This window comes from Pogoniulus pusillus, chromosome Z, assembly GCF_015220805.1.
Source record: "Pogoniulus pusillus isolate bPogPus1 chromosome Z, bPogPus1.pri, whole genome shotgun sequence".
Taxonomy (NCBI): domain Eukaryota; kingdom Metazoa; phylum Chordata; class Aves; order Piciformes; family Lybiidae; genus Pogoniulus; species Pogoniulus pusillus.
In genome coordinates, this window is record NC_087309.1 from 39411322 (window position 1) to 39436630 (window position 25309).

A 25309-nucleotide genomic window follows, 5' to 3' on the forward strand; every position below is an offset into this window, starting at 1 on the left:
TGGACATCAGGAAACTATTTTTTGCAGCTCGAGTGCTGCCCAGGGAGATGGTGGAGTCACCAACCCTGGACATGTTTAAAAGTCATTTGGATGTGGTGCTTGCGGATATGAGTTTAAGGGTAAACCCTGTAAAGTAGGGAGAACGGTTGGACTGGAATGTTTCTGTGATTACACTGCTGGAGTTTGTCCTCTCGTGTCATCACCACTTGATAAAGTGCAGGAAAGGAGACCAAAAAGAAGGAAAATGCAGACAAAATGAGTTTCTCAGTGGCTCCTAAGGAAAAATCCTGGGAGTTGGTACTTTAAATGATGGTTATTTTTTCTTTCCTCGGTGGTCAGTTGCTCCCCTTTCAACTAGAGAATAAATAGTTAAAAGCTTTCCTTCAAAACAGATCTTGCCTCTGAATCCTTATTGTTTATGTTGTATACAAACTGACAGATGCAGTAAGAGTCACCTAAGCTGATTATTTTATCAGTAAGACATATAAATGAACACAAATATGACATTTGTCTTTTTCAGTCTGGGGATAAGAACATTGCTGACTCACTGAGAGGAAAGAGTTGGAGGAGGAGAGAATAGGAGGAAGGAGGGAAATGAATCAAAGGAAGTTTTACTTTAGTAAAAAAAATTTTTAAAACTATTTTCCCTTTTAGCTCTCTGACAGACTTTTGGATTTTTGCCCCCTTTTTTTTTTTCCTTAGTATTTTTTTCCTTTTCTAGATAACTTCTAAGGTGCCAGGTGAAGGAAGCCTCAATCTGAAGCAGCATCTTCCGGCAAGAGGATTTGAAATCTTGCAGGGGAAAATTCATCCGACCAGAAAAGTGGTAATTCCTTAGACCAGACCTGCCTGCATGGCCAGACAAAACCCAAGCAGCTCTCATGGAAATCCCTGTGCCACGACGCTCCAAGCACAGAGCACCTGCCACCCCCTGTGGTTGACCTACCTAATCTAATAGAACCACAGAACGGTTCAGGTTGGAAGAGACCTTAAAGATTATCCAGTTCCAACTCCCTGCCATGGGCAAGGACATCTCCCATTAGCCCATGTTGCTCGAGGTCTCATCCAGCTTGGCCTTGAACATCTCCAGGGAGGGGACACCCACAACCTGCCAGGGCAACCTGTTCCAGTGCCTCACCACTCTTCACTGGCAAAAGTTTCTCTTAAGTAAAACTACCTCAGTTTGGTCAAAGAGTAAAAAACAACTGGTAAAATTACCCCAAGGCCAGGGCTGCTGCACTTCAGTACAGCACTACTGCTATGTATCCCACCATTTCATGAACTTCTTTTAGGTCTCCTCACACTTCTTTTTCTTATCCAAACCACTTACTCTCATGGTTTGAGACTTTGCCCACAACATACTTCTGCCTAATGTAACACACATCACCAAAGATATTCTTTTGTGTGATCAAATTATGGAACAAAAAGAGTATTTCTAGAACACAACCATTACGTAGTACCTTTGCAGATGTCTTCCCTGCTAGCCATATTTCTGGCAATTAACAGATTAATTGCGGGGAGAGGGGCAAGTAAGTAAAAATGAAAACCATTCTTTTAGCAAAAAAGGAATCATCTTTGCAAGACACAGAGAGAGAGAGAGAGAGAGACCAGGCCAGCTGTATAAATGATTACATGCACTTTTCTACACAATAAAAACAATATACTTTGAAATTAATAAATCCAAAACACTCAGAATCTCCTAATGGAAGTCATGCAGAACTGCTATTTTTCTATTTCCTAATGTACTTAAAGACTATTTTACTTTCCAGTTCTTTCCATCTGTTTATATGTTGTAATGAGAAACAGACTTCTTTTTCTTTTCCACCTTTTCATTTTTTTTTCTTTTCTTTTTTTTTTTTTTCAACCATGCTAGAAAACAGCAAGAAAAACATCATTTTGGCCAAGAAAAATGCAGGTTTCCCCACCACAGGAAACAATGAATCTAACAAACTTCAACACATTTAAGTAAAACAACAGGTTAGTATTTTCATTAACAGCTATGGTTTCCGAACAGAGCTCAGCTGTGAAGCCCCTGTTAAAGTTTATATCTCTTCCACTACTTAAAAGCAACAGAAGGGCCTTGCCCTGTATTTTTCTTCCTGGTGTCTCTGTCCATATTTATTACATGCACTCCAGAGCAGTTATTAAAGTGAAAGAAAGATTTAACAGGCTCAAAGCTATTTGGTTTCTCCTAATAGAGTGAAGTGCTTGGTGCTTTAAGACAAGTGATATACTGTTTATTTAATGTATGGCTGTAAAGATTTGCTGAACTGCCTTAATACGTAGTGTGCTATAATTAATTGTATTTGAAGTAACTGCTACTAGCTCATAAAATAATTATCCAAGCAGATGACAAACACAATCTGAAATTCAGATTTGCCTTTTTTTTGGTTGGTTTTCATCTCAGTAATTTCAAAAGTTGAGTGTTGAGCCATTCCATCCTTAATTCTGCTTCTCAGTTTTCCTGCCCAGACCCACCTCTGTTCTTTTTTGTTTCACAACAATATAAGATAGGAAATGGTCCTTAATCCTGATGAGTCACTAAACAACCTCAGGACTTGCTCGTTTTCATAGAATCCCAGCATGGTGAGAGCTGGCAGGGACCTCTGGCGATCATCCAGCCCGGCCCCCCTGCTAAACCAGGGTCACCCACAGCAGCTTTCCCAGGATCAGAAAATTCAGGTGGGTCTGGAAATCTCTCCAGATCTCTCTGGACAGCCTGCTCCAGGGCCCCAGCACTCTCACACCAAGTAACTTTGTCCTCCTGTCCAGATAGAACCTTTTAGGTTTCAGTTTGTGCCTCTCGTCCTTTCTCCCATCCCTGGGCACCACTGAAGAGGTTTTACCCCTGGCTTGGATCCTGCAACAACCTGGTGCTGACCTTTTTACTAGCACTTCTCTTCACTCAGATCAGCAGAGACATTGGTTTTGGTGCATCACTGGCACCAAACATCATTAGACACCAAATCACCAACCATTTTCTCCTAGCACAGTGCCATTTTTTCAGCAACTCAAAACACCCAAAGACATAACAGACAGCTTGGCTGTATTTTAAATTAGCACAAATGCTAAAGCCAGGAAATGCAATTCTCAGGATACTGGAACAAAAGGTTCAGAGAAAAAAAAAAAAAAAGAATTATTCTATACCATGAGATTATCAGGAGTAGACTGTCACACAGTGACCTTGCTGGTGTCTAGCTAATCTGACAATATTTGGCAGAGCATTGTTTCAGATCAATAACTAATTAACAAAGTACAAAAGAAGTTGGACTGTTTTTGAGGTTCCTTGTTAAAAATGGCTTTTGGCTGCACATGGGCAGAAAGGTCGCTTTTATGATATCTTCAAGAGGCTTTCAACATCTTGCCACTGTCAGATTAAATTACTTTTAGCAATTAATTGTCATAAGTTAAAACAGAAGCACATTTGTTACAGCAGGTTGTCATAATGACATGGTGAGCACTTGTTTTGATATGAATTTCTTCCGCTGACCTTCTATCATATCTTAATTTTTTTGGTTGACCTAACTGGAAAATTGGGAGCAATCTCCTAACTCAAGGCAGCACAGGCCAAACATTGGGGGTCTTACTGAGATTACAGACTGAGTAATAACAGAACAGAAACTCCAGAGATAACTGAACAACTTGAGAGTATTCTATCTTCTACCAAACATGGGACCTGTGATGCCCATGCTGGTGGATGGGATATGAAAAGGAAGGTCTCACAATCCCATACAGGGTAGCTTTTCTTGCCCTTAAAAATGGGCCTCGATGCCATTTTAATCCTTTATTAGCCAATAACATTTGTTTGACAAGTTTTAAAGCAAGGATGAAGTGGATTCAACATCTGCAAGCTACAACCATTTGAACCCTTGCTTAGTTCTGCAGGCTGGGACCTTACTGTGCTTTAATTAAATACACTTGTTCCTCCTATTAAACCTCTCTTCATTCTGATGCACACATACTATCTATTTTAAAGTCCTCCAACACTTCCTGCCAGATTTCACATGGCTACATAAAGCAACACATCAGAACGAAAACAAGCAAAAAAGCCCAACAAAAGCCCTCTGAATTTATCTGATGAAAGCTCAGTCCCATTTCAGATGTTTTATGGGCTTTGTCTTGCCACTCCACCACCAGAGACTCTTTGAAAACCAACCCAGTTTTCTCATCAACAATGCTGCACAGCCAATAAAATTCTTCAGGGAGCGGGAGAAAGAAGCACTACTGATTGACCTCCTCTTCCTGCTTAGTATCTAAGGTCTTTCTTCTGTAAGGCTGGTTACCTCTGGATAATTGGAAGGGAAGAATTAACCTTGAGTGAGTGGCACAAGGAAGATGTGGATTGCATCCACATGTGAAGCTAGCAATGCGCTCAGCAACAGAAATGTTAATTAAGACCTCAAGGACAAGAGTGTGAGGACATAAGCACCAGTATTGGATTTACGTGTCAATGTTATGGTAATGGAGAGGCTAGAGAGGTGGCTTTGGTGAAAAGATGTCAGATGTTTCCACTGCGCTGGATGGAGCAGGTTTCAGCTGGCTCCAAGATGGATCTGCTGCTGGCCAAGGCCAAGCCCTTCAGTCACAGTGGTAGCACCTCCACGATGACACATCTAAGAAGTGTGTGTGGGGGAAACCCTCTACAGCTTCAGCCATACCGAGGAGTCAGAATGTGTGAAACAATTTTACAGGCACCAACATCAGTGAAGACAGACTGGAAGTCCCTCTGGTGCTAGGGCAGTGATTCCCCTGCAGCCTGTGGTGAAGACCATGGTGAGGCAGGATGTCCCCTTGCAGTCCACAGAGGCCTGTAGTGGAGCAGATCCACTTGGAGCATCTGCAGCAGTAGGGAAAGAGTGAGGGAGCAGGGACAACACGTGATAGGGTGACCACAACGCCCATTCCGCATCCCAGTGTGCTGCTGTGGGGGAGCAGGTGGAGAAAATCAAAAGTAAAGTTGAGTCTAGGAAGAAGGACAGGGTGGGGGAAGGTGCTTTAAAATGCTTCTTACTCCTCATTACTTGGGTTTGTCATCAACTGGCCTTTAATTAAACTAATTTTCCTATGTCAACTCTACTTAGAATCACAGAAATTGGAGTAGTTTTGGTTGTAAGAGACCTTTAAGATCAGAGCCAACCATTAACCTAGCACTGACAGGTCACCACTAAATCACAGCACCACATCTACAGAGCTTTGAAACCTCTCCAGGGATGGGGACTCCATCACTGACCTGAGCAGCCTGTTCCAGGCCCTGACAACCTTTTTCTGGGAAGAAATTGTTCCTCATGTCCAACCTTAACGTCCCCTGGTGCCACTTAAGGCTGTTTCCTCTTGTGCTATCACTTGTTTCATCCATGGTGGCAATTGCTGAGTGATGTCCTTGTGAGAGACTAAATCTTGTCTCTCTTGTACACGTAACTCAACAAAGATTGTCTTTGCTCCCCCGGTAACAGCTGCCCAGGTAGTTTGCTTGGATGTGTTTTGAAGGGAGCCACAGGACTCCTGCAGATTTTGCACTGGGATGAGCAACAATTGTTGTAAGCATAAATGACCTGCCTGATGGGATGCTCACTGATAACACACCTGGCAGTCACTTATGCATTAACGTGACCAATGTGGTCAGGGCTTGCTGCAGAGAACTGAATAAAAGACACTGGGTCAATACCAGCCGTAGTAACCATGTGAGAAGGGGAGTTTCACCATGGACATTCAACCTGGAAACTGCAACCCAGGAATGCCCTCTCCACCACCACCACCACCAATGACCATGCCATGCCCTACATTTTGCCTGCTGTAAGACCTGAATGATGCCTGTTCGAAGAACTCCCGAAGAAGAACACCACACCTGCTGGATAAACATCCCTGGACAACACAAAACAAAACTGAAAAGGACTTAGACTTGGGCTCTCTCTCTTGCCTGCAGCAGATGGTAATATAATCCCTTTCCTGCTCTTCTTTATTCCCGTTCTCCCTCTTTCTCTCTCCTTCTTGCTCTTTCTCTGTTTCGTTCACTTTTATCCTTGAATAAATGGTCTTACTTATGGCCTCGCTTGTACCTTAATTCCACAACATGGAAATAGGTAAGAATAGCTGTTGCTCCTCTGAACAAGAGATATTGTTAATTTCTTTCCTCTGGACTGTGGCACTCCTGACCACCATTTTTTGGTTGCATTCTCTCTCCCCTGTCCAGCTGAGCAGGGGCATGTTAAGAGCAGCTGGGTGGGCACCTGACAATCAGCCAAGGGCAACCCACCACATCCCCCTGCTACCACAAAATATCCCAGTGCTCGGTAGCAGGCAATGCCATGTGGATAAACAGGAAAAGATAAGCAGGACTCATTCCAACCTGCATGAGAGACGAGAGAGGCTGTGCAGGAGAATGGGTCTGGGCAGTTGCAGGATCTGTCCTTAATGATGTGAAGGCAAAAGCTGTATACCCCAAGAATGCTCTGAGTCAGTTGCCTCTGGTCTTAGATGTCCTGTAGGAGCTGACTACCCAGATTTTCAGGCTAAGAGACTTTGGAAGAGCTCTGAAGCTCTTACAGTCAGCAACAGCTGGGCACCATTTAACAATCCATATTTATTGTATTTAGCTGCTTTTGCACTTTTTACATCTGTAGTGCAAACTTCTCTATACCATTTCATTTTAAATCTTAAACCTTGTGGACTAACAAACCTGACAACGAGCAGCAAAAACTGACAGTTGCTAGGTACCAGATGTTCTGTAAATCCCCCAGACTGCGCCTGATGTCCCACCACAACACCAGAACACCCAAAACTTTCTTGCCACTAAGTAGCATGGATTACTTTTGGAGGTGACAGCACATATGTAACTCACAAACCTTTATGAACATGAGGTTTAAGAGATGAGAAGAAACCAGGGTCTTGTCTAAGAGCTTCAAGGCAACACATGGTTAATGGACAGGACTGCAGCTGGGACCTAGGTTGAAGTCTCACTTTGAAATCAACAGTGCAGACAAAATCTTCTCAGAAACATTGTGCCCAAGCTGAATTAAATCACTGTTCACTAATAAAGTTGCAGCCTTTTAAATTCTGCCCTTCATCTCCTCTGCTAAACAACACACTTGGCAAATACTCAATTTTGAATGTCACGGGGCATTTTTTTTTCCTCTTCCCCAAACTCAAGAACAGCTTTGTAGTTCAAAATAAAGGTTTGTGGGCTCAAATTAACAATGTAGACAAAATTATTTTTTGCCAAAGATATAACAAAGGAGAGGGAGTAGGAAGGACACAGATAGCCCTTGTATCCTTCCTATTATTGAAAAATGGGCATGCCAGTAGCATCTGGAGAACATCTGTGGAAAAAAAACAAAAAACAACTCCTGCTGTACTGCTCCAAGGTCCTTCAGCAAATTTAAGCAGATGATCTGGCTCAGGGAATTTCTTGTCTCTAAAGAAATTATGATTGCTCTGCTCAGTGCAGCAGTGTTAAAAATCCAACATCACTGCCTGCCTGGAGGGGCTTACGTCTTTCAAGGTGCATTTCTGCAGCTACTTGTGCAAGACCACATGGTATTAACCATTAGCAATCAGGTAGACTTCTTGGTCTAATCACCAGACCCTGCTCTTAATAAGTGGATTTTTCCCCTGGACTCAGCACTGGTGAAGCCACATCTCACCAGTTTTGGGCCACTCACTCCAAGAATGACACTGAGGTGCTGGAGCAGGTCCAGAGGAGGGCAACAAAGTTAGTGAAGGGTCTGGTGAACAGGTCTGGTGAGGAGCAGTTGAGGGACCTGGGCTTGTTCCACCTGGACCAAAGAAGGCTGAGGGGAAATATTCTGGCTCTCCATAAGGGGAGGGGTTGGTCTCTTCTCCCAAGGCACACATGATAGGATATGAGGGAATGGCCTCAAGCTGCACCAGGGAAGGCGTAGGTAGGACATGAGAAACGATTTCTTCCCCAGAATGTGAAGCCCTGACCCAAGCTGCCCAGGGTAGTGGTGGAGTCCCCATACCTGAAGGGGTTTCAAAGCCATGTAGATGTGGTGCTGAGTGACATAGTTTAGTGGTGGCCTGGCAATGGTGGGTTAACAGTTGTGCCTCATAATCTTAACCAACCCAAATCATTCTAGGATTCTATGACTTAAAATTCTATGACCAACCACAACTTCATAAGTACTAAATGTTCTAAGAACGGGAAATTTACTTCTCTTCACAATGTCCACAAAGACTATTCACAACTGAAACACTTGAGGGGGCAAGTGGAACTAAGTAATGTAGAACCACTGAACTTCATCATCTGGAGAGCATGTCTGACAGGTCATCTATTCCAACACTACCCTCAAAGCAATGCCAGTTAGGACTGGCCATTTTGGACACCTTCAAGCAAAACCAAAAAGGGAAAACCCTACAGTTCCAGCACATCAGAACTAAACTGTGGAATTTCCCCAGTGCTTAAACAATGTGCCCTTGGAAGGAGCACCCTTAAGCACACTCCATAGAAGTCCTGCAGATGGCTACTTCTGAGGATATGAAATAATTTACTTTCTTTCCAGGTCACAACTTTTTCTTTCCAACTTTTGTGGGCTCTGTGGACCCCCAGCACAACTGAGGCAGTGGTCACTTTTTTCTGAGTTTAGCAGACCTGAATTTTGCCAGGTGACTTTACCTTTGGGTAGAAACAGGAACTAACTTCACAGTGTTGTTAGAAAACCACATTACAGTTATTCATCACTCTTGCAGCAGAATAAAATGGACTTCTGAACTTCCTCTCCAATGATTATACTGTCTGGGCCTCACCAGGTTAAAAATCCATCCAAATAACATCCAGCCTTCATCAGCTGGAATAGCTGAGAACAGAAAGGAAATGATAGCAAAACATGATGAACAAGCAACCCCCCACAGCAGAGTGATATTTAACACAAGAGAACTCTGTCTTCTTGTATCAAGATCACCTCCTATCAAAATCTGTCAGAGCTACTTATTAGCCCACCTGAGGCAAAGCAGTAGAATCATAGAATCATAGAATCAACCAGGTTGGAAGAGACCTCCAAGATCATCCAGTCCAACCTATCACCCAGCCCTAACCAATCAACTAGACCATGGCACTAAGAGCCTCAAGCAGCAAATGTAAGCTAGAGGAAGGCCAAGGTCTTCACTGCTAAAGGATTTTAAAATAAGCAACAGCTCTTAAACATGGGCATTGCCAAGGGAGGTGATGGAGTCACCATCCCTGAAGGTGTTCAAGACATGTGTGGACATGGTACTTTGGGACCTGGGGATTCAAAAATAGGCTGCCCAGGGAAGTTGTGGATGCCTCTTCCTTGAGGGTGTTGAAGGCTGGGTTGGATGAGGCCTTGAGCAGCTAAGTCTAGGTAAGAGGTGTCTCTGCCCATGTGGGGAGGTTTGACTAGAGGATCTCTGAGGTTCCACCCAGCCTAAGCCATTCTATAATTATAATGGTCATGGTGGTCTAAGGTTAATGGTTGGACTTGATGATCTTAGAGGTCTTTTCTGACCAAACCAGCTCTATGATTGTGTGACACAGGGTGAATACCATGATGCTGCCATCAAATGTGTTTGTTGCTTTTCTAAATGAGAGAAGTGGAGTGTCTTGCACCATAAGCTGGAATGAGTAAGGACAGTAACTTACCAGAGGATAAGACCAAAGAGTTAACTGCTGAACCCAGAAATCTTTCAAGCCTACTCATTCAGCCTAAGCTTTGCTAAATTTCGTCATTGCTTAATGTGCTGACTCCAAAAGGATTCCTCAGCAAATCAGATCCCTGTAGGAAGTAAATATCTGTCTTCTTAATGTCTACATGCAATTAAGGCTCTTGTTTTACCAGGCTAAGAACAGAGTGGTGGTGACACAATTAAGTGATAATGTCAGTTGCCCACTTTTCTATGAAACAGGCTGAGCTTGCAAGATCCATGAAATCAGATTAGTCAGTTACACAGCAGGTATAAAAAAATAAGAGACAGGAACAAAAATGCATCCTGAAAGGAAACACCAGTCCAAAGGAAGAAAAACATTGCAGAAGTACCAGTGTATTGTCTGGGAGGGTGGGTGCCAGGATGAAGGGGACAGTCTCTTTCTGGTGGTGCCCAGTGATAAAACAAGGAACAAGCTGGAACACAGGAGATTCCACCTCAATACCAAGAGGCACTTCTTTGCTGTTAGGGTGCTGGAGAGCTGGAATAGGCTACTCAGAGCAGCTGTGGAGTCTCCTTTTCTGGAGACATTCAAAATCCAACTGGATGTGTTCCTGTGTGACCTGCTCTAGGTGATCCTGCTTTGCAGAGGGCTTGGACTCAATGATCTCTGGAGGTCCCTTCCAACCCCCTCCCATTCTATGATTCTGTGAAAGTTCAATTTTTTGCCTGCAATATTTGACTGGATCTACTGATTAAACCTTTAACTTCTGTTACAAATGGAAGTTTCCAGTCTAATACATCCTATGTTTGGCCACACCTCGAACACTGGTTTCAGTTTTGGGCCTCTCACTCCAAGAAGGACATTGAGGTGCTAATGTGTGTCCAGAGAAAGGCAGCAAAGCTAGTGAAGGGTCTGGACAACAGGTCTGGTGAAGAGCACCACAATTCATTGTGCACCTCAGGACACCACTGGCCTTCTTGGTCAAAAGAGCACATTGCTGGCTCATGGGGAACTTATTGTCCAACAGCACTCCAGGTCCCTGTCCATGGAACTTCTCTCCAGCAGGTCACGCCTCACCTGTACTGGTGTAAGGAGTTATCCCTCCCCACAGACAGGACCCTACACTTGCCCTGGTTGAACCTCATGGAGTCCCCTCTGCGCACCTCTCCAGCCTGTTCAGGTCTAGCTGAGTGGTAACACAGCCTGATGGGGTGCTAGCCACCACTCCTGAATGTGTTATCATCATATAAGCTACCTTAGGAGAGACTTCTGTCTGGACACTGTGGAAATGAAGTCAGCAGCTCTGAAGTTGGTAAAAGGTAGTCCTCAGGGCATGCTGATCAGCAGCTGAGATCACTAAGGCACAGCAAGGATGGAGGTCATGACTCCACTCTCCTCAGAGCTCACAGTGCAGCGCGATTCTCTGCTTGTGAAATGATAACCTTCTTCTCAAGAGGTAAATAATTCAAAATAACATCACACAGTAAATAAATTCACAAAAAGTAAGGATTTTAGTTAGCAAAAAATCCTTCACTTGCAAGGCTCTGAAAATTTAATGAACTACAGGGCTATAATAATTAATTCTCCAAATTGCCAGCCACGTTTGTGTTGCAGGGAGCTGACATTTCTTTTGGGCAGCTTATTTCACATTCCTCTGTGCCACTGTTTCCTCCACTATTCCTAGCCCCACTGGCAGCTGTCACCACTGCAAGCAGCCAAGCAGGCTACAGAGGAACTACCAGACTTATCTTCGCCCCAAAAGAGATGGATTTTTTTTTTCCTGTCTTCATAATTTTTCCTTAATCTACATTTTGTTTTCTGTAGCAAATGAGGCGAAAACATCCTTGAATGTACCTTGTGCCCTGTGCCCTGGTTTCCTGTCTGCTGACATGAATTTCTTAGGACTCCATCAATGTTCTCCTGACCTTCATACGTCATGGTTCTCGTATCATAGAATCATAGAATCAACCAGGTTGGAAGAGACCTCAAAGATCATCCAGTCCAAGCTAGGACCCAGCCCTATCCAATCAACTAGACCATGGCACTAAGTGCCTCAGCCAGGCTTTTCCTCAACACCTCCAGGGACGGCGACTCCACCACCTCCCTGGGCAGCCTATTCCAATGCCAATCACTCTCTCTGTGAAGAACTTCCTCCTAACATCCAGCCTAGACCTCCCCTGGTACAACTTGAGACTGTGTCCCCTTGTTCTATTGCTGCTTGCCTGGGAGAAGAGACCAAATCCCACCTGGATACAGCCTCTCTTCAAGTAGTTGCAGACAGTAATGAGGTCCGCCCTGAGCCTCCTCTTCTCCAGACTAAACAACCCCAGCTCCCTCAGCTTCTTCTCATAGGGTTTGTGTTCCAGGCCTCTCACCAGATTCATTGTCCTACAGGAGAAGAATAACCTCCCTTGTCCTACTGGCCACACTGTTCCTGATACAGGCCAGGATGCCACTGGCCTTCTTGGCCACCTGCCCACACTGTCATCTGCAAACTTACTGATGCTGGACTCAATCTCTTCACCCAAATCATCAATGAAGATACCAAACAGGACTGGGCCCAGCACTGATCCTTGGGGAACACCACTAGTGACTGGCTGCCAAACTGGATGTGGCACCATTCACCACCACTCTCTGGGCCTGACCATTATCCTTTGATTCTGTCAGACCAGTGACAAATCATACTTGCAGAGAGCAAGCTGTAGTACCAGGATGATGGGCCAGGAGGTCTAAAAGGTGTTTTCAGTCCTTCACTACTCTACAGTGCCTGAGTACAAGATGTTTGAATAACTGTATTCACCTTTGCTTTCAACAAGTAAATTCACTCTGCCCTGAGCTGCCTTCCTTTATCATTACCTCACTAACCAGTCAAGTATACCAATTCTGACTTGCCAGACATGGAATCACAGAACTGCTGAGATTGGAAGAGACTTCTGAGATCAAGCTCACCTAGAGCTCACAATCCCACCACTAAACCCTGAGTACCACATCCACACAACTTTCAAACACCTCCAGCAACGATTACTCTACCACCTCCCTGGGCAGCTTGTTCCAGTGCCTACCAGCCTAACATTCTCTGTCTTTTTTAGCACAACAGAAGCACCACACAGCTCATGGTGGGAGAAGAGATGCAAGCTGGTAATTTCTTCTGGAAGCTCCCATGGTTTGTCTCACGTTTTAGGAGCCGGATCCGCAATGCAGACTTTGTGGGCAATGTGTAACGAGTAACTGCAAACCACCAAAGGTGGATGGACCTGACTCACACATTTTCTTTGATTAAATCAGACTTGTGTAAAGCAGAACAATGAGTGGGTCCCACCAGAGCCACACCACGGGCAGAACTGCAAGTAGGAAGGGGAAATGGCTCCAATCTGCAGTGCAAATAAATAAACCTGCTACACCCAAGGACCACCCTGCCCTGCAAAAGTGGACACTCCACGGTTAGTTGGAGGAGGGGAGGTTGAGAATGCAGAGGGGAAGAAATTCTTGACAGTGAGGGTGGTGAGACACTGGAACAGGCTGCCCAGGGAGCTTGGGAATGTCCCCTCCCTGGAGGTATTCAAGGTTTTGCACAACCCGGTCTGGAGGTGTCCCCATGGCAGGGGTTTGGAACTAGATGGTCTTGAAGGTCCCTTCCAATCTACAACTCTACCATTCTACAATTCTATGATCTTCAGTCAGGCAGTGCCTCCTGTCAGATGCCAGTGGGTGCTCTTGAAGGGATTCAAAATCTCCCTTCAATGATTGTGCCTCTCACTTAAGGAAAAGAAGACAAACCAAACTTTTAGAGGATGCAAAACACACTCTAAGAAGTTTCAGCAATCTCAGGGGTTTTTAAAATACCTAATTTAACTGCACACACTAATCGACTTTTGAATATGTTATTGAATATATTCAAGTAGAGCTCACACTCTACCTGCCCTACCTATTTAACGTATGATGCCTCTCCATGGTAGTACCTATAGAACTAGATATGACACATATATGTGTTTCCTGTTACACTGAAACAACTGTAGGAACTAAAAGTTTATTGGTCCTTTAAGAATGACACAGAGGCCTAACTGTAGGTGCTTAGTGCCACTGTAGATGCTTTGCAGTCCTTTGCTTGGCTTTTAGCTGTTTAGCTGTGGTATAGGTCTTTGGTGGTGCAGGTCTTACATGTTGTCAGAGCATCGAATTACAGATCACAGAACCTTAGAGGTTGGAAGGGACCTCTAGAGATCATCAAGTCCAACTTCCCTGCCAAGGCAGGATCACCAAGGGTAGTTGTCACAGGAATGCATTCAGGTGGGTTTGGAAAGTCTCCAGAGGACACTCCACAACCTCTCTGGGAAGCCTGTTCCAGTGGTCAGTCACCCTCACTGTAAAGTTTCTCCTTATGTTGAGGTAGAATGTTTTATGTTCCAGTTTGTAGTCATCCACCTGACACTCACCCCTCAGATATTTGTACACATTGATCAGATCTCCTCTCAGTCTTCTCTTCTCCAGACTAAACAGCATCAGGGCTCTCAGTCCCTCTCCAAAGGGGAGATGCTCAATTCCCCCCTTCATCCTCGTGGCTCTCTATCGGACTCTCTCCAGCAGGTCCCTGTCTCTCCTGAACTAGGGAGCCCAAAATTGGACATGGTATTCCAGATGTGATCTCACCAGAGTAGACAAGAGGGGGAAAAGAACCTCCCTAGCCCTGCTGGCCACACTTTCCTGATGCACCCCAGGATGCCATTGGCTATCTTGGCCACAAGGGCACATTGCTGGCCCATGCAGAACTTGCTGCCCAACAGCACTCCAAAGTCTTTCTCCACGGAGCTGCTTTCCAGCAGGGCAGCCCCAGTCTGTACTGGTGCCTGTTGTTATTCCTCCCCAGATGTAAGACCCTGCACTTGTTCATGTTGGACTTCATGTGGTTAGCCTTTGTCCAGCACTCCAGACAGTCCAGATTTCATTGGAAGGCTGAATAGCCAGAGGGGTGTCAGCCACCCCCAGTTCTGTACCATCAGTGAAGTTGCTGAGGGTGTACTCAACGCCCTCATCTAGGTCACTGATAAAGCTATTGAATAAACTGGGCCCAGGACTGATTCCTGGGCAACACCACTGGCTGCAGGCCTCCAGCTTGATTCTGTGCCACTGATGACAATTCTGAACTCTGTCATGGAGCCACTTTTCAATCTACCTCACAGACCAGCTGCCTGTGCCACATCTCCTGAGCTTATCTATGAGGATGTTGCAGTAGACAGCATCAAAAGCCTTGCTGAAGTCAAGGTAGATGACATCCACAGCTCTTCCTTTTTCTGCCCATTGGGCCATGGTATCTTAGAAGGCCATCAGGTTAGTTTGGTCAGTCAGGAGACAGGTCTCTTCAGGTGTCCAAAGTACTCTGTGGCACCCAGATTGTCATAGAATCAAAGAATTGTTTTGGTCGGGAAAGACCTCTAGGATCACTGAGCTCAACCATCAGCCCAACACCACCATAGCCTTTAAGCCATGTCCCCAGGTGGCATGATGACACGTATCTTGAACACCTTCAGGCATGGGGACTCCACTACCTCCCTGGAAAGCCTGTTCCAATCCCTAACCACTCTTGCAGCAAATAAATTGCTCCTCATATCCAACCCAAACCTTTCCTGGCACAATTTCAGACCATTTCCACTCCTATCACACAATACCCGGGAGAAGAGATCAATCTCCAGCCAGCTCCAGCTTCCTTTCAGGGAGTTGTAGACAGCAATGAGGTTTCCTCTCAGCCTCCTTTTCTCTGAAATCATATGAATCATAGAATCAACTAGGTTGGAAGAGACCTCCAAGATCATCCAGTCCAACCTAGCACCCAGCCCTAACCAGTCATCTAGACCATGGCACTAAGTGCCTCATTCAGTCTTTTCTTGAACACCTCCAGTGATGGTGACTCCACCACCAACCTGGGCAGCTCATTCCAATGGCATGACAGGTCTGCAGTTTTCTGGTTCCTCCAAATAATAATAATTATTATAATTATTATTATTGTTATTATTATAATAGACTCATAGAATCATTCAGAATTGGAAGTGACTACAAGGATCATCTAGTTCCACCCCCCCCCTGCCATAGGCAGGGACACTATACCAGAGATCAGGCTGGCCAAAGCCATGAAATAAGACTTATTCTCATGTATCCCAGCATACGAAATGCAGTCTTCCTAACACTGAGTGATCAGTGGGACGTGAGGCAAGAATAATAAAGCCATGGCAGTTTCTAAGCAGTTCTCAGGAGTTTTCCATTGCCTGCACGTTTTTACTCTTGGTTGGAAGTAAAAGAGATTTCTCAAGAATATAGAACCACAGAATTGTTTTGGCTGAAAGAGACCTTTAAGACCCTCAAGTCCAACCATTCACCCAACACTATCAGGTCACCAGTAAGCCATCTCCCTCAGCACCACAACTTTTCAATCCTTACAGGGATGGGGACTCCACCACTGCCTTGGGCAGTCTGTTCTATGGCTTGGCAATCCTTTTGGGGAAGAAACTGTTCCTCATGTCCAACCTAAACCTCCTCTGGAAGGGAATAACTTGTTCCTCATGTCCAACCTAAACGTCCTCTCATGGAAATGGAGGTTGTTTTCCTCTTTGAGCCCCGATTGAGCCCCACCTCACTCCAAACTCCTTTCAGGAAGAAATGGACTTCAAAAGGCAAATATGGACAAAGTAAAAATGTATTGTTTGAGAGGTATTAGGTAAAGTAATGCTGATGGCTGTAAAAGGGAAAAAAAATGTCATTGTGACACAAATATTTGAGACTTTGGAGGCCTGAGTGCTGATGCTCAGGTCTGCCACCATCTTTCTGCTGGAGCATGTCCCTCACCTCCTGGGAGCTGTCTGCCTCGTGCTTGTCATTTTGTCTCTTCTGGTGGAATAAAGGCCTTATTAGCTGGGTCTCAGCAGCAGGCTAATGCAGCCACAGAGGCTCTGGATGAAAGCAGGAACACACCTTGCCAAGTCACAGGGTGGGCAGAAGCAGCCTGCATCTGCCGGGGGACTTCCACAGGGCCAGACCCGTGCAGCTGGCGGGACTGCGGCTAGGCGGGGTGTAGGAGGGGGAGGAAACATCTCCAGTCTCCAATGCCAAATCAATCTGCTGCACCAAAAGGTCACCCTGCACAAGAGGACACTCGGTGGTGACCTTCAGTCAGGAGATGCCTGGTGTCAGCCGTGCTGAACAATGAGCAGAAATGGCAACGCTGTGCTCGCGCGCCTGCCAGGATTTCCTGCCCACCAGCAGCAGCTGCCGCGCCCGTCACCATGTAGGAACAAACCTGCCTTCTCTTTTTTTTTTTACCACTTTCTCCTCAATTCTGGCACAGATCATCCTGATGCATCCATTTTTAGTGAAACCAATTAATTAGCTGCACATGATCTTCTCCTATTTAAATCTCTCGCGGAAAGAGGGGAAAATTATTGATGAAGAGTGCGTTAGGTCTGAAAATCAATTTAATTTCATCGCTAGGCTGCTGGCATAAATAGCACCGTTGGAGTGTGCTGCAAGAAAAATAGTATTTAAAGCAAGAATTAGGAAAGTTGCTAAGCCCAATGGACAAAACTCGAAAGATAAATTCCTAGAAAAATAATACATGAAGATTTATGAAGGCAGCTAAGTTTGCTGGGAAAAATAAAAAGGACAAAATTTCTTAACAAAACTAAAATATTTGAAGTAAGAATTATTATAGTAGAAAAGATTGATGGGTGAGGGGGGAGATTTTAATAATAACAATAACAATAATAATAATAATAACAATAATAATAACAATAATAATAAGTCAAGTAAGAACTATTAAAGTAGCTAAGATTGGGGGAGAGGAACCAAAAAAAAGAACAAAATTTCTAGAAAAAGAATCTTTAAAGTAAGAACTATGAAAATAGCCAAGCTTGGGGGGGAGGGGGAGAAATTCCCAGGAAAATAGTATTTAAAGTAAGAATTATGAAGGCAGCAAAGTTTGGTGGGGGAAAAAAAAAAGACAAAATTCCTAGAAAAATAATATTTAAAGTAAGAATTGAAATGACAACATTTGTGGAAAAGGTATTTTTAAAGTAAGACTTATGAATGCACCTAGGCTTGGTGGAGGAAAAAAAATGGGACAAAATACCTGAGAGTTATGATAGGAATTAAGATATGAATTATGGAGGCAGCTAAGTGTAGCAGAAAAAAAGACAAAGACCAAACTCGTTGCACAGAGGAGTAGGAAAGACTTCTCCCTTTAGCCCAGAAAACCTGACCCCATCAGTTGGTAGATCTTCACTTCACTGCCTCTTTGATATCCTCCTGTGGCAACAACATTGCTGCAAATTACTGTTATTATAAAATTAGGTGATTTGCACTTTTTTTCCTTGAGCAACATTTCAGAACCTATTCAGTACACTTAAGTGGTGAATGCTGTTTAGAAGTGGGGGGGGGGGGGGGGGGGGGGGAGGGAGGATAAACACTGATTTACATTTCTAAGTGTCTTTTAAGATCGAGAAGACACAGTCAGTGAGAAAATCTGTAGGGAGTGGGAGATGGCTGGGAGGACAGAGGGAATAATCACGTCAAATTTCAGCCTGTATGATCAGTTTCCACATGAAAAAGAAAGAAAGAAAAAAGAAGAGTAGAGATTTTGAGTTTAGTTCAGTAATAAACGAAGGTTGGCTTAGGGTATTAAGTTTCGGGAGGCAGGGAGCGGGGTGTGTGGGGGGAAGCATTAGCCAATATGTACAGCAGCAGCCTCTGGTGGTCTAAGGAAAAATGGTAGTATCTGTTCAGTTCAGGACAGAAATATGTGTTTTTTAAAAGGATGTATGTACATGTTTAGCTACTTGACTCAATCCTTCATTCAACACATTCAAAAAATAAAAAAACAAAACAACCCCACAAAAAAAAAAAAAAATCCCCAACCCTCCCTCCCCAAAAATAAAAAACCCAAACACTTTTAAAATGATCTGCTAGCAAAATGCTTTTGCTAAAATCTGAACAGTAAGAGTATTAAAATTCATATGCACTCATTAGCATGTTATATAAAACGCTTTCCTTTAATTCCATAAATTATTATAGTCAACGCTGATAATCAAGAAGTTGGAGGTTTGGGTTTGGGGTTGTTTTTTTTCCTTTCCTTCCCCTTGGTTTGCACCGACAGAAAATAGAAACCAAATTTATAGGATTGCTACTGAACTGATGACATTTTCTGTCTTCACTCGTGGATTCAGTTGGCAGATGTTTCCAAGAACAAAAAAATCCTGTCTTATTACCCAACATATTAAGCAGGTTTTTCTGCCATAATGTTTGACATGATGTTTATTGCCCAGACCAAATCAGTGCCTTTAACAAGCTGTAATCTATGCCAGAAAAGTACATTATTTCGTAGTTAAGGAAACTTCCAGCATGAAACGATAAGCACTTTGATCTTTCAAGTGCTGTGTTTAATGCACTACACACTCCTTTAGCCGTCTTTATTTGTACTCATTTTGTACAAAAAAAAAAAAAGACAAACCAGTGCAATTTGAGATTTTGTACATTAAGGCTCTGCTTTTACGTAGTCTTGAAGTATTCCAGCTATTTGTTGTGGGGCTTGTGGCTGGGTTTTTTTTCCGGTGGGTGTTTTAATTGTTATTTATTTATTTTTGTCAAGGGTGGTGCTGTTGGTGTCTGATTTTTTGTTGTTGTTGTTGTTGTTGTTTTGGTTTTGGGTTTTTGGTTTTGTGTTTTGTTTGTTGTTTTTTTTTTTCCACTTTTAGTATGAGAATAAAGGAAAACAAGAAATGAAGCATCCTTCCAATACTTGGGAAATCTAACCACACAAGTGGGAGCTTCACCCTGGCAGCTTTGGTTTGTTCAAATGGTGTTTCCTCACCAGATCACAACAGCTCTCTAAGACCCTGCAAAAACATAACTGAGGGTATTTATTCTTACTACTGAACAGTCCTAAATGATTCTTCCAGCATAAAGAATTTTTCCCTTAATAGTATCACAGTATCACAGTATCACCAAGGTTGGAAGAGACCTCACAGATCATCAAGTCCAACCCCTTACCACAGAGCCCAAGGCTAGATCATGGCACCAAGTGCCACGTCCAACCTTGCCTTGAACTGCCCCAGGGACGGCAACTCCACCACTGAGGACAGTCCTCTCTGGACTTCTCTCTACCAGTTTCCCCTGCTTGGCAAAAATGATGTAAGGCTCTTTCAGGGCTTTCAAAACTCTTGGATGAATCATAGAATTGTTCGGGTTAGAAAACACCTCCAGGATCAACAGTAAACCTAAGACCACCACAGTCATTAAACAACATCCCTCAGTGCCCCATCCACGTGTTTCTTGAACACCTCCAGGGATGGTGACTTCATCACCTCTCTGGGCAACCTATTCCAATGCCTGACCATGAGATCATTATGAAGCATATGCCACCCTTAAAGATTTCTGTGCAGTGAGAACACATCTTATTTCAAGAGCACAGTGAATGAAATCCCATCATGGCAGGGCATTGGAAGGGACCTCTGGAGGTCATCTACTTCAAACCACCTGCTAAAGCGGAGTCACCCACCGCAGGTTACCCAGGATCATGTCTAGGACTATGCTATACTACACAGTAAGTCATAGTCATATCTAAATTGCCTTTTGAGATTACCCCAAACCAGCTGCAACACCACACTGAATCATTTTGTCTGCATCACACGACACCTTGACAGATGGATAACCATGCCTGTGGCCAGAAAGGTGGAGCAGAGCAACCTACGTTCACAGCTCCTCTTGCAACCAACTATAGACTTAGCAGTTCTGCTCCACAGAGTCAGTGTAATACTACTGGTGGTCCAGCTCTGTGTCAGAAACCAACAGGCAAGTAAAGTGCAGTAACTTGTTCTATCACACACCAAGACAGGGACATTTTTCACTGTGTCAAAAAGTTCTCTGCACTACTGCCTATTAAAGAAAATAAACCAAAATTCTTTAAGAACTAAACACCAACCATGTTGTAAAACATAGTTTTAGTTAATTCTCACAAGAAAGGAGACTCCCACTCCCTCTTTCACTAAAACTTACACTATTTCTTTCCTTGGTTGGAAGGGAACTGAATAGAGTCAATCTCAGAAAATGGGAGTCAGGGATATTTTGGGGGTCAGATCTCCCAAAGTCAAATTTCATCCTTCATCAAGCATAAGAGCCACAAGAAGGTGGAACTGCTGGAGAAAACACATTACCAAAAAGAAAACGTTCATTCTCAACAAGTAGACACCAGAGTGTGTTGACTGAACGACTTTCTGGACCATCCAACAGTATCACCCACTGGCTTCTGACAGACCTCAAGACATGGCTAGTCACCCCTCTAAAGAAGCAGGGTCTGACTGGTGGGCAGAATGACATCCCTCCTAAAAAGCAGCGCATAGAAAAAGCAGTGCCCTGCTTTTGACTTTGGAGATGTGCATCCATTCTTTGTTTCTCATATAAAGTATTTCCCAAAAACCAAAGAAATACTTATGGTACTACCAAAAACCTCACACCCAAACTACAAACCCTTTTAACCAGCCAGCATAGCTCCTAAATCACAATAGGAACGGGTTAAAACTTCAGATGCTTCTAACATGCCTTTTGCTGGATTCTTCTTTGCTTCACACCAGAAAAAGGCAGATATTTTTTTTTTAACTGTTCCATCTACTCTGTGGCATTTCTGACATGTTTTTACCCCTGAATGAAAATGTTAACTTTCATAATGAGGGCTCGGGAAATTGTATGAGTCAGTCCCGAATGTATAATGCATAGTATGTATATGAAGTAGAATGTGTCAAAGTGCAAATAATATTGTTTGTGCCCCCTGCAGAATTAGAAATCCTCGGGAAGCACTGTTATAACGATCCCATGCTGGTAGCATTACAAAGTGCAAAGGTTCACTGAGTAAGAAAAGAGCAAGGGACAGAGTTTCCTCATTACACCATTCTCGAACTATTCTAGCTTAAATATTTATTAAGATATTAATAACTCTCCTCCTTTATCTGCCTTCAGAAGTTCAGCTGAAACACAATGGATGGCTGCTCATATGAAAACAATACATTATAGGGGTAAATCTGCTACCACACAAGATGAGCACTGGTATTTTCCACAACACATTATTAATTCAGCAGGTAATATGTTAAAATAACCTACCAGGCTATAACTGAGGCCTCCCCAGTATAAGACAATATAATACAATAAATGCACACACGACATGTGAAGCTAATACCTCGCCTGAGCTGCACCAGAAAGTGTTTCTTACGTACACCTCCCTTTTTTTTGGACAAGTCTTCCTTAAATCATTCTCTGTCTTGATAGCACCTGTAAGTTCCTCTGGGGTTCATTTTGAAGTTTGAAATTGGAAAGGAATGTTTTGTAACTCTTCCAAAACTCCACATTCAATAAGTGAAACACACACAAAAATTCTGAAAATAATAAATAAATAGGTAGGTAAATACATAAAATAACAATAGAATAGAGAGCCAGGAACTCTGTATGAACTCTGAACCTCAGTAATGTGTTTTGTGTTTAAAATAGCAGGCTGTTTATTAGCCAGTATGGACAGTAAACACATCTAGGCATCACCAGAGAGGGGCAAAAAAGCCAAAGCAAACTTACTCTGATGTACATCTGCATAGTTTCTTTTTCTTTCTGTGGGTTTCGATACTTTTCGTAGAAGTCACGTCGCTTCTTTGTGTCCTTCTGGATTTTATCTTTTCTTTCCCTCTTTTCTGCAGGTTCATCTGAGCTATCAGAAGACGGCTGTACTTGGGCTTTTGTCTTCTCCACTTCAATATAGTTCTCATTGGGATTCAGTACTATTACTCCATAGCCTTCCTGTTTCAGAGGAGAAACACACACACACGCACACACACACATGCACAGACACACACACAAAAAGAAGAAATATGAAAAGGGAGATTTAATGCCTGGAAATGCTTTGCATCTACTTTAATGCCCCTGAAAACTTTCATATATATTCCAGTGAGTTCACACAACATAATGTACAGAAGGGATATTTAAATAATATTCTATTTGTTTCTGTTCTGTCATTAAAGGGATATTGATGTGTGAATATGTGTCTGTGTGTGCACTTATCCTCATATGCATCCCTCAGTGTTGGAAGAAGTCTGTTTTACCTTTAAAATAATTTAATATGTTGTTTTATTCATAAGCACTTTATATGATTTCCCCCCCCCTTTTTCTTTCAGAAAAACAGCAAAAGACCTAAAACCAAGATATTATTCTAAGAACTCTACCTAATAACGAATAAAAAGCTTCATATACAGCTAATAAAAAAACACCAAACCTTTAAAGTAAAAAGGATGGAGAGGTTTCACATACATATATCTATATATTTTATATAGATAGAGACGAAATACAGGACATAATCCCAGTGGAAGTTTTAGAGCAGATTTTTTATATATATATAGATGTGTATATATATATTCATAATATATATTAAAGAAAGCATGTGAAAATTATTCACTGCAGTTAAAAAAGGTAAAATCTTTTGTCTAGTTGACAACAAGCATATCACGCAGGAGCCAATAGCAGCACTAACAATGAATCAATACCAAAACTGACTCAGTGCTGTTGCTTACAAGGCAACTCTTTTACTGCAGGGATGACTTTTAAGTGCACCTTTAAATCTGCTCTTAAAAAAAACTTCATCTGGGATAATGCCCTGTATTCAACAAACCCCAGAGAAAATTTCTGATCTGCAGGATGCTTTTTGAGTGTAACCTCAGCTGCCTCTTTTTTTTTTTTTTTTTTCCTTTTTCTTTTTTGGTGTTGAAAACTACGTGAATTTATGAATGAGAAATAAATCTCGAACAAATCAGCCATCATTTTGTGATGGCTTTTTTTAAGTGATGGCAAATCACACGAGAATTGTACTGTTTGTGGAAGATACGATCGCCAAGTGCAAGGAGGAAAAAGAGAAGCGCGCGCACTTAGCAGATGAGTCCTTAAAGTTAACACGGGTTCCCAGTCCAAAACCAAAGCTGTCCTTTAAAAGTGAATTTTAATAAAGATTTACTTTTGGGGAACGTCTGTGTTAATTATCTAACTGAACAGCTTCATTCCAGCTTTTCACTTCGTCTCGCACTTGGGTGAGGCACGAGGATCAAAGAGGTCCCCATACCTAGCTGGCCAGAGCAAACCAAGCCCACACCAACAAAAGATACTTTATTTGGGCTTGCTTTATTCTAATCTGTAGAGCCATTCACAAACCTTGTAGCGCATTGTGGCCACTGTCAGGTAGACAGATTGTCACTCAGTGATTTTCTACAGTTGGACACACTCGACTAGTTATCAAAATCGCATCTGAAGGGAGTTCCTACCCCTCGTCCTTGTGCCCTTCTCAAACGTCTGCCGTAGCTTCTCCTCCCACCAAAAACCAAGTTAAAGGGCACGGTTGCACTCTGCTAAACAGGGTGAAATAGAGGCATTCAGGACACTGTCTCTGGTGTAAGGGACCTAGTCAAAAAAGGTCACCACAGGCCACAGAGAAAATTGCCTCCTCGCTAGACACGGCGCCGGGAGTAAGTGGTCTCCTGTCATGTCCCTCCTCTGCCCTCCCTGCTGAGGGGGTTGAGCTGGGATAAATACAAACAAACAGGCAAATAAATAAGCAAACAATGGGGGGGGGGAAGGGCAGAGAGGAAAGGAAAGACAAAGTTTAAAATCTTCTCATGCCCACTGTAGATTACGTTAATACGAATGACCCCAGTTTTCCAAGCTGGAAGGTTTATGTATTATACTGCCCTATTAGAATTGTCATATTAATATTACATTAGTATTGGCATAGTAATACAGTAACAATATTGACACGATGGAATTATATTGACACAATAGAATAATATTGACACATGAATGTAATAGTATCAACACATTAATATAATAATCTTGTCACATTAATATTAGAATAATGTCACACTAATACGCCAATATCAGACCCAAACTCTCCAGCACGGATAATTCCAGCTCCCAAATACATCGCAGGGAGAAGACCACTTAAAAAGACCCTTAAATGACGGATCTTAGAGAAGAGGATGGTTTTTGAGCTCACTGGTGAGAGGGCACGACCAAGTTTCTGCAGTGGCTTTGGGGCTCCCTAGGCTGTTCATCTTCTTGACCCGCTCGTTTTCAGCAGAGATGTTCCACGTATCGATTCACTTCAGCTCTCTCTATGCAACCCCAAACCCCAAAATTCATGTGTTTATTGAGGTCTGCCAGTGTTCCAGGGATTTGAAACTGCATCTGCTTTAAGCTGACCACAAAACAGCCACATAAATCATCAAAGAAGTAGAATTTGTCTAAGTTATTGATTATGTAACTGAAAATTACATGACTCATTTGTCCAATTTTATGAGGACACAATGTCAATTTTTCACACAGACACCAACAGATGAAATATGATTCTATTTTTAAATGCACTGTTTCATAAATCAATTAAAGGATTTTTATCAATTAGATTTGAAACAGTGTAACATATCTCTCTTCACACTATAGTATTATTATTATTATTATTATTATTATTACTTCAGATACTTAAAATAATTAAGTATTAACTGAGAGAGGTTTTCCCACAATTGAGAAAAAAAAATCAAATCTTAGAATTCATTACATGTTCTTTTAGGAAATTTACCTCTTTTCAGAGTGTTTTGTTTACATGATGTATTGTATTTCTTTTTTCCTTGTACC

At 42.8% G+C, this 25309-nt stretch overlaps 1 protein-coding gene across 2 annotated transcripts in view; it reads right to left on the minus strand.

The window, feature by feature from the left end:
• ARB2A (ARB2 cotranscriptional regulator A) overlaps positions 1 to 25309 on the minus strand; it is a 401267-nt gene that overhangs the window by 192829 nt on the left and 183129 nt on the right. For both annotated transcript variants that reach the window (XM_064140251.1, XM_064140250.1), the window contains exon 7: positions 22220 to 22438. In XM_064140251.1, coding sequence (XP_063996321.1) covers positions 22220 to 22438 — 219 coding nt within the window. The remainder of the gene's footprint in view (positions 1 to 22219; positions 22439 to 25309) is intronic.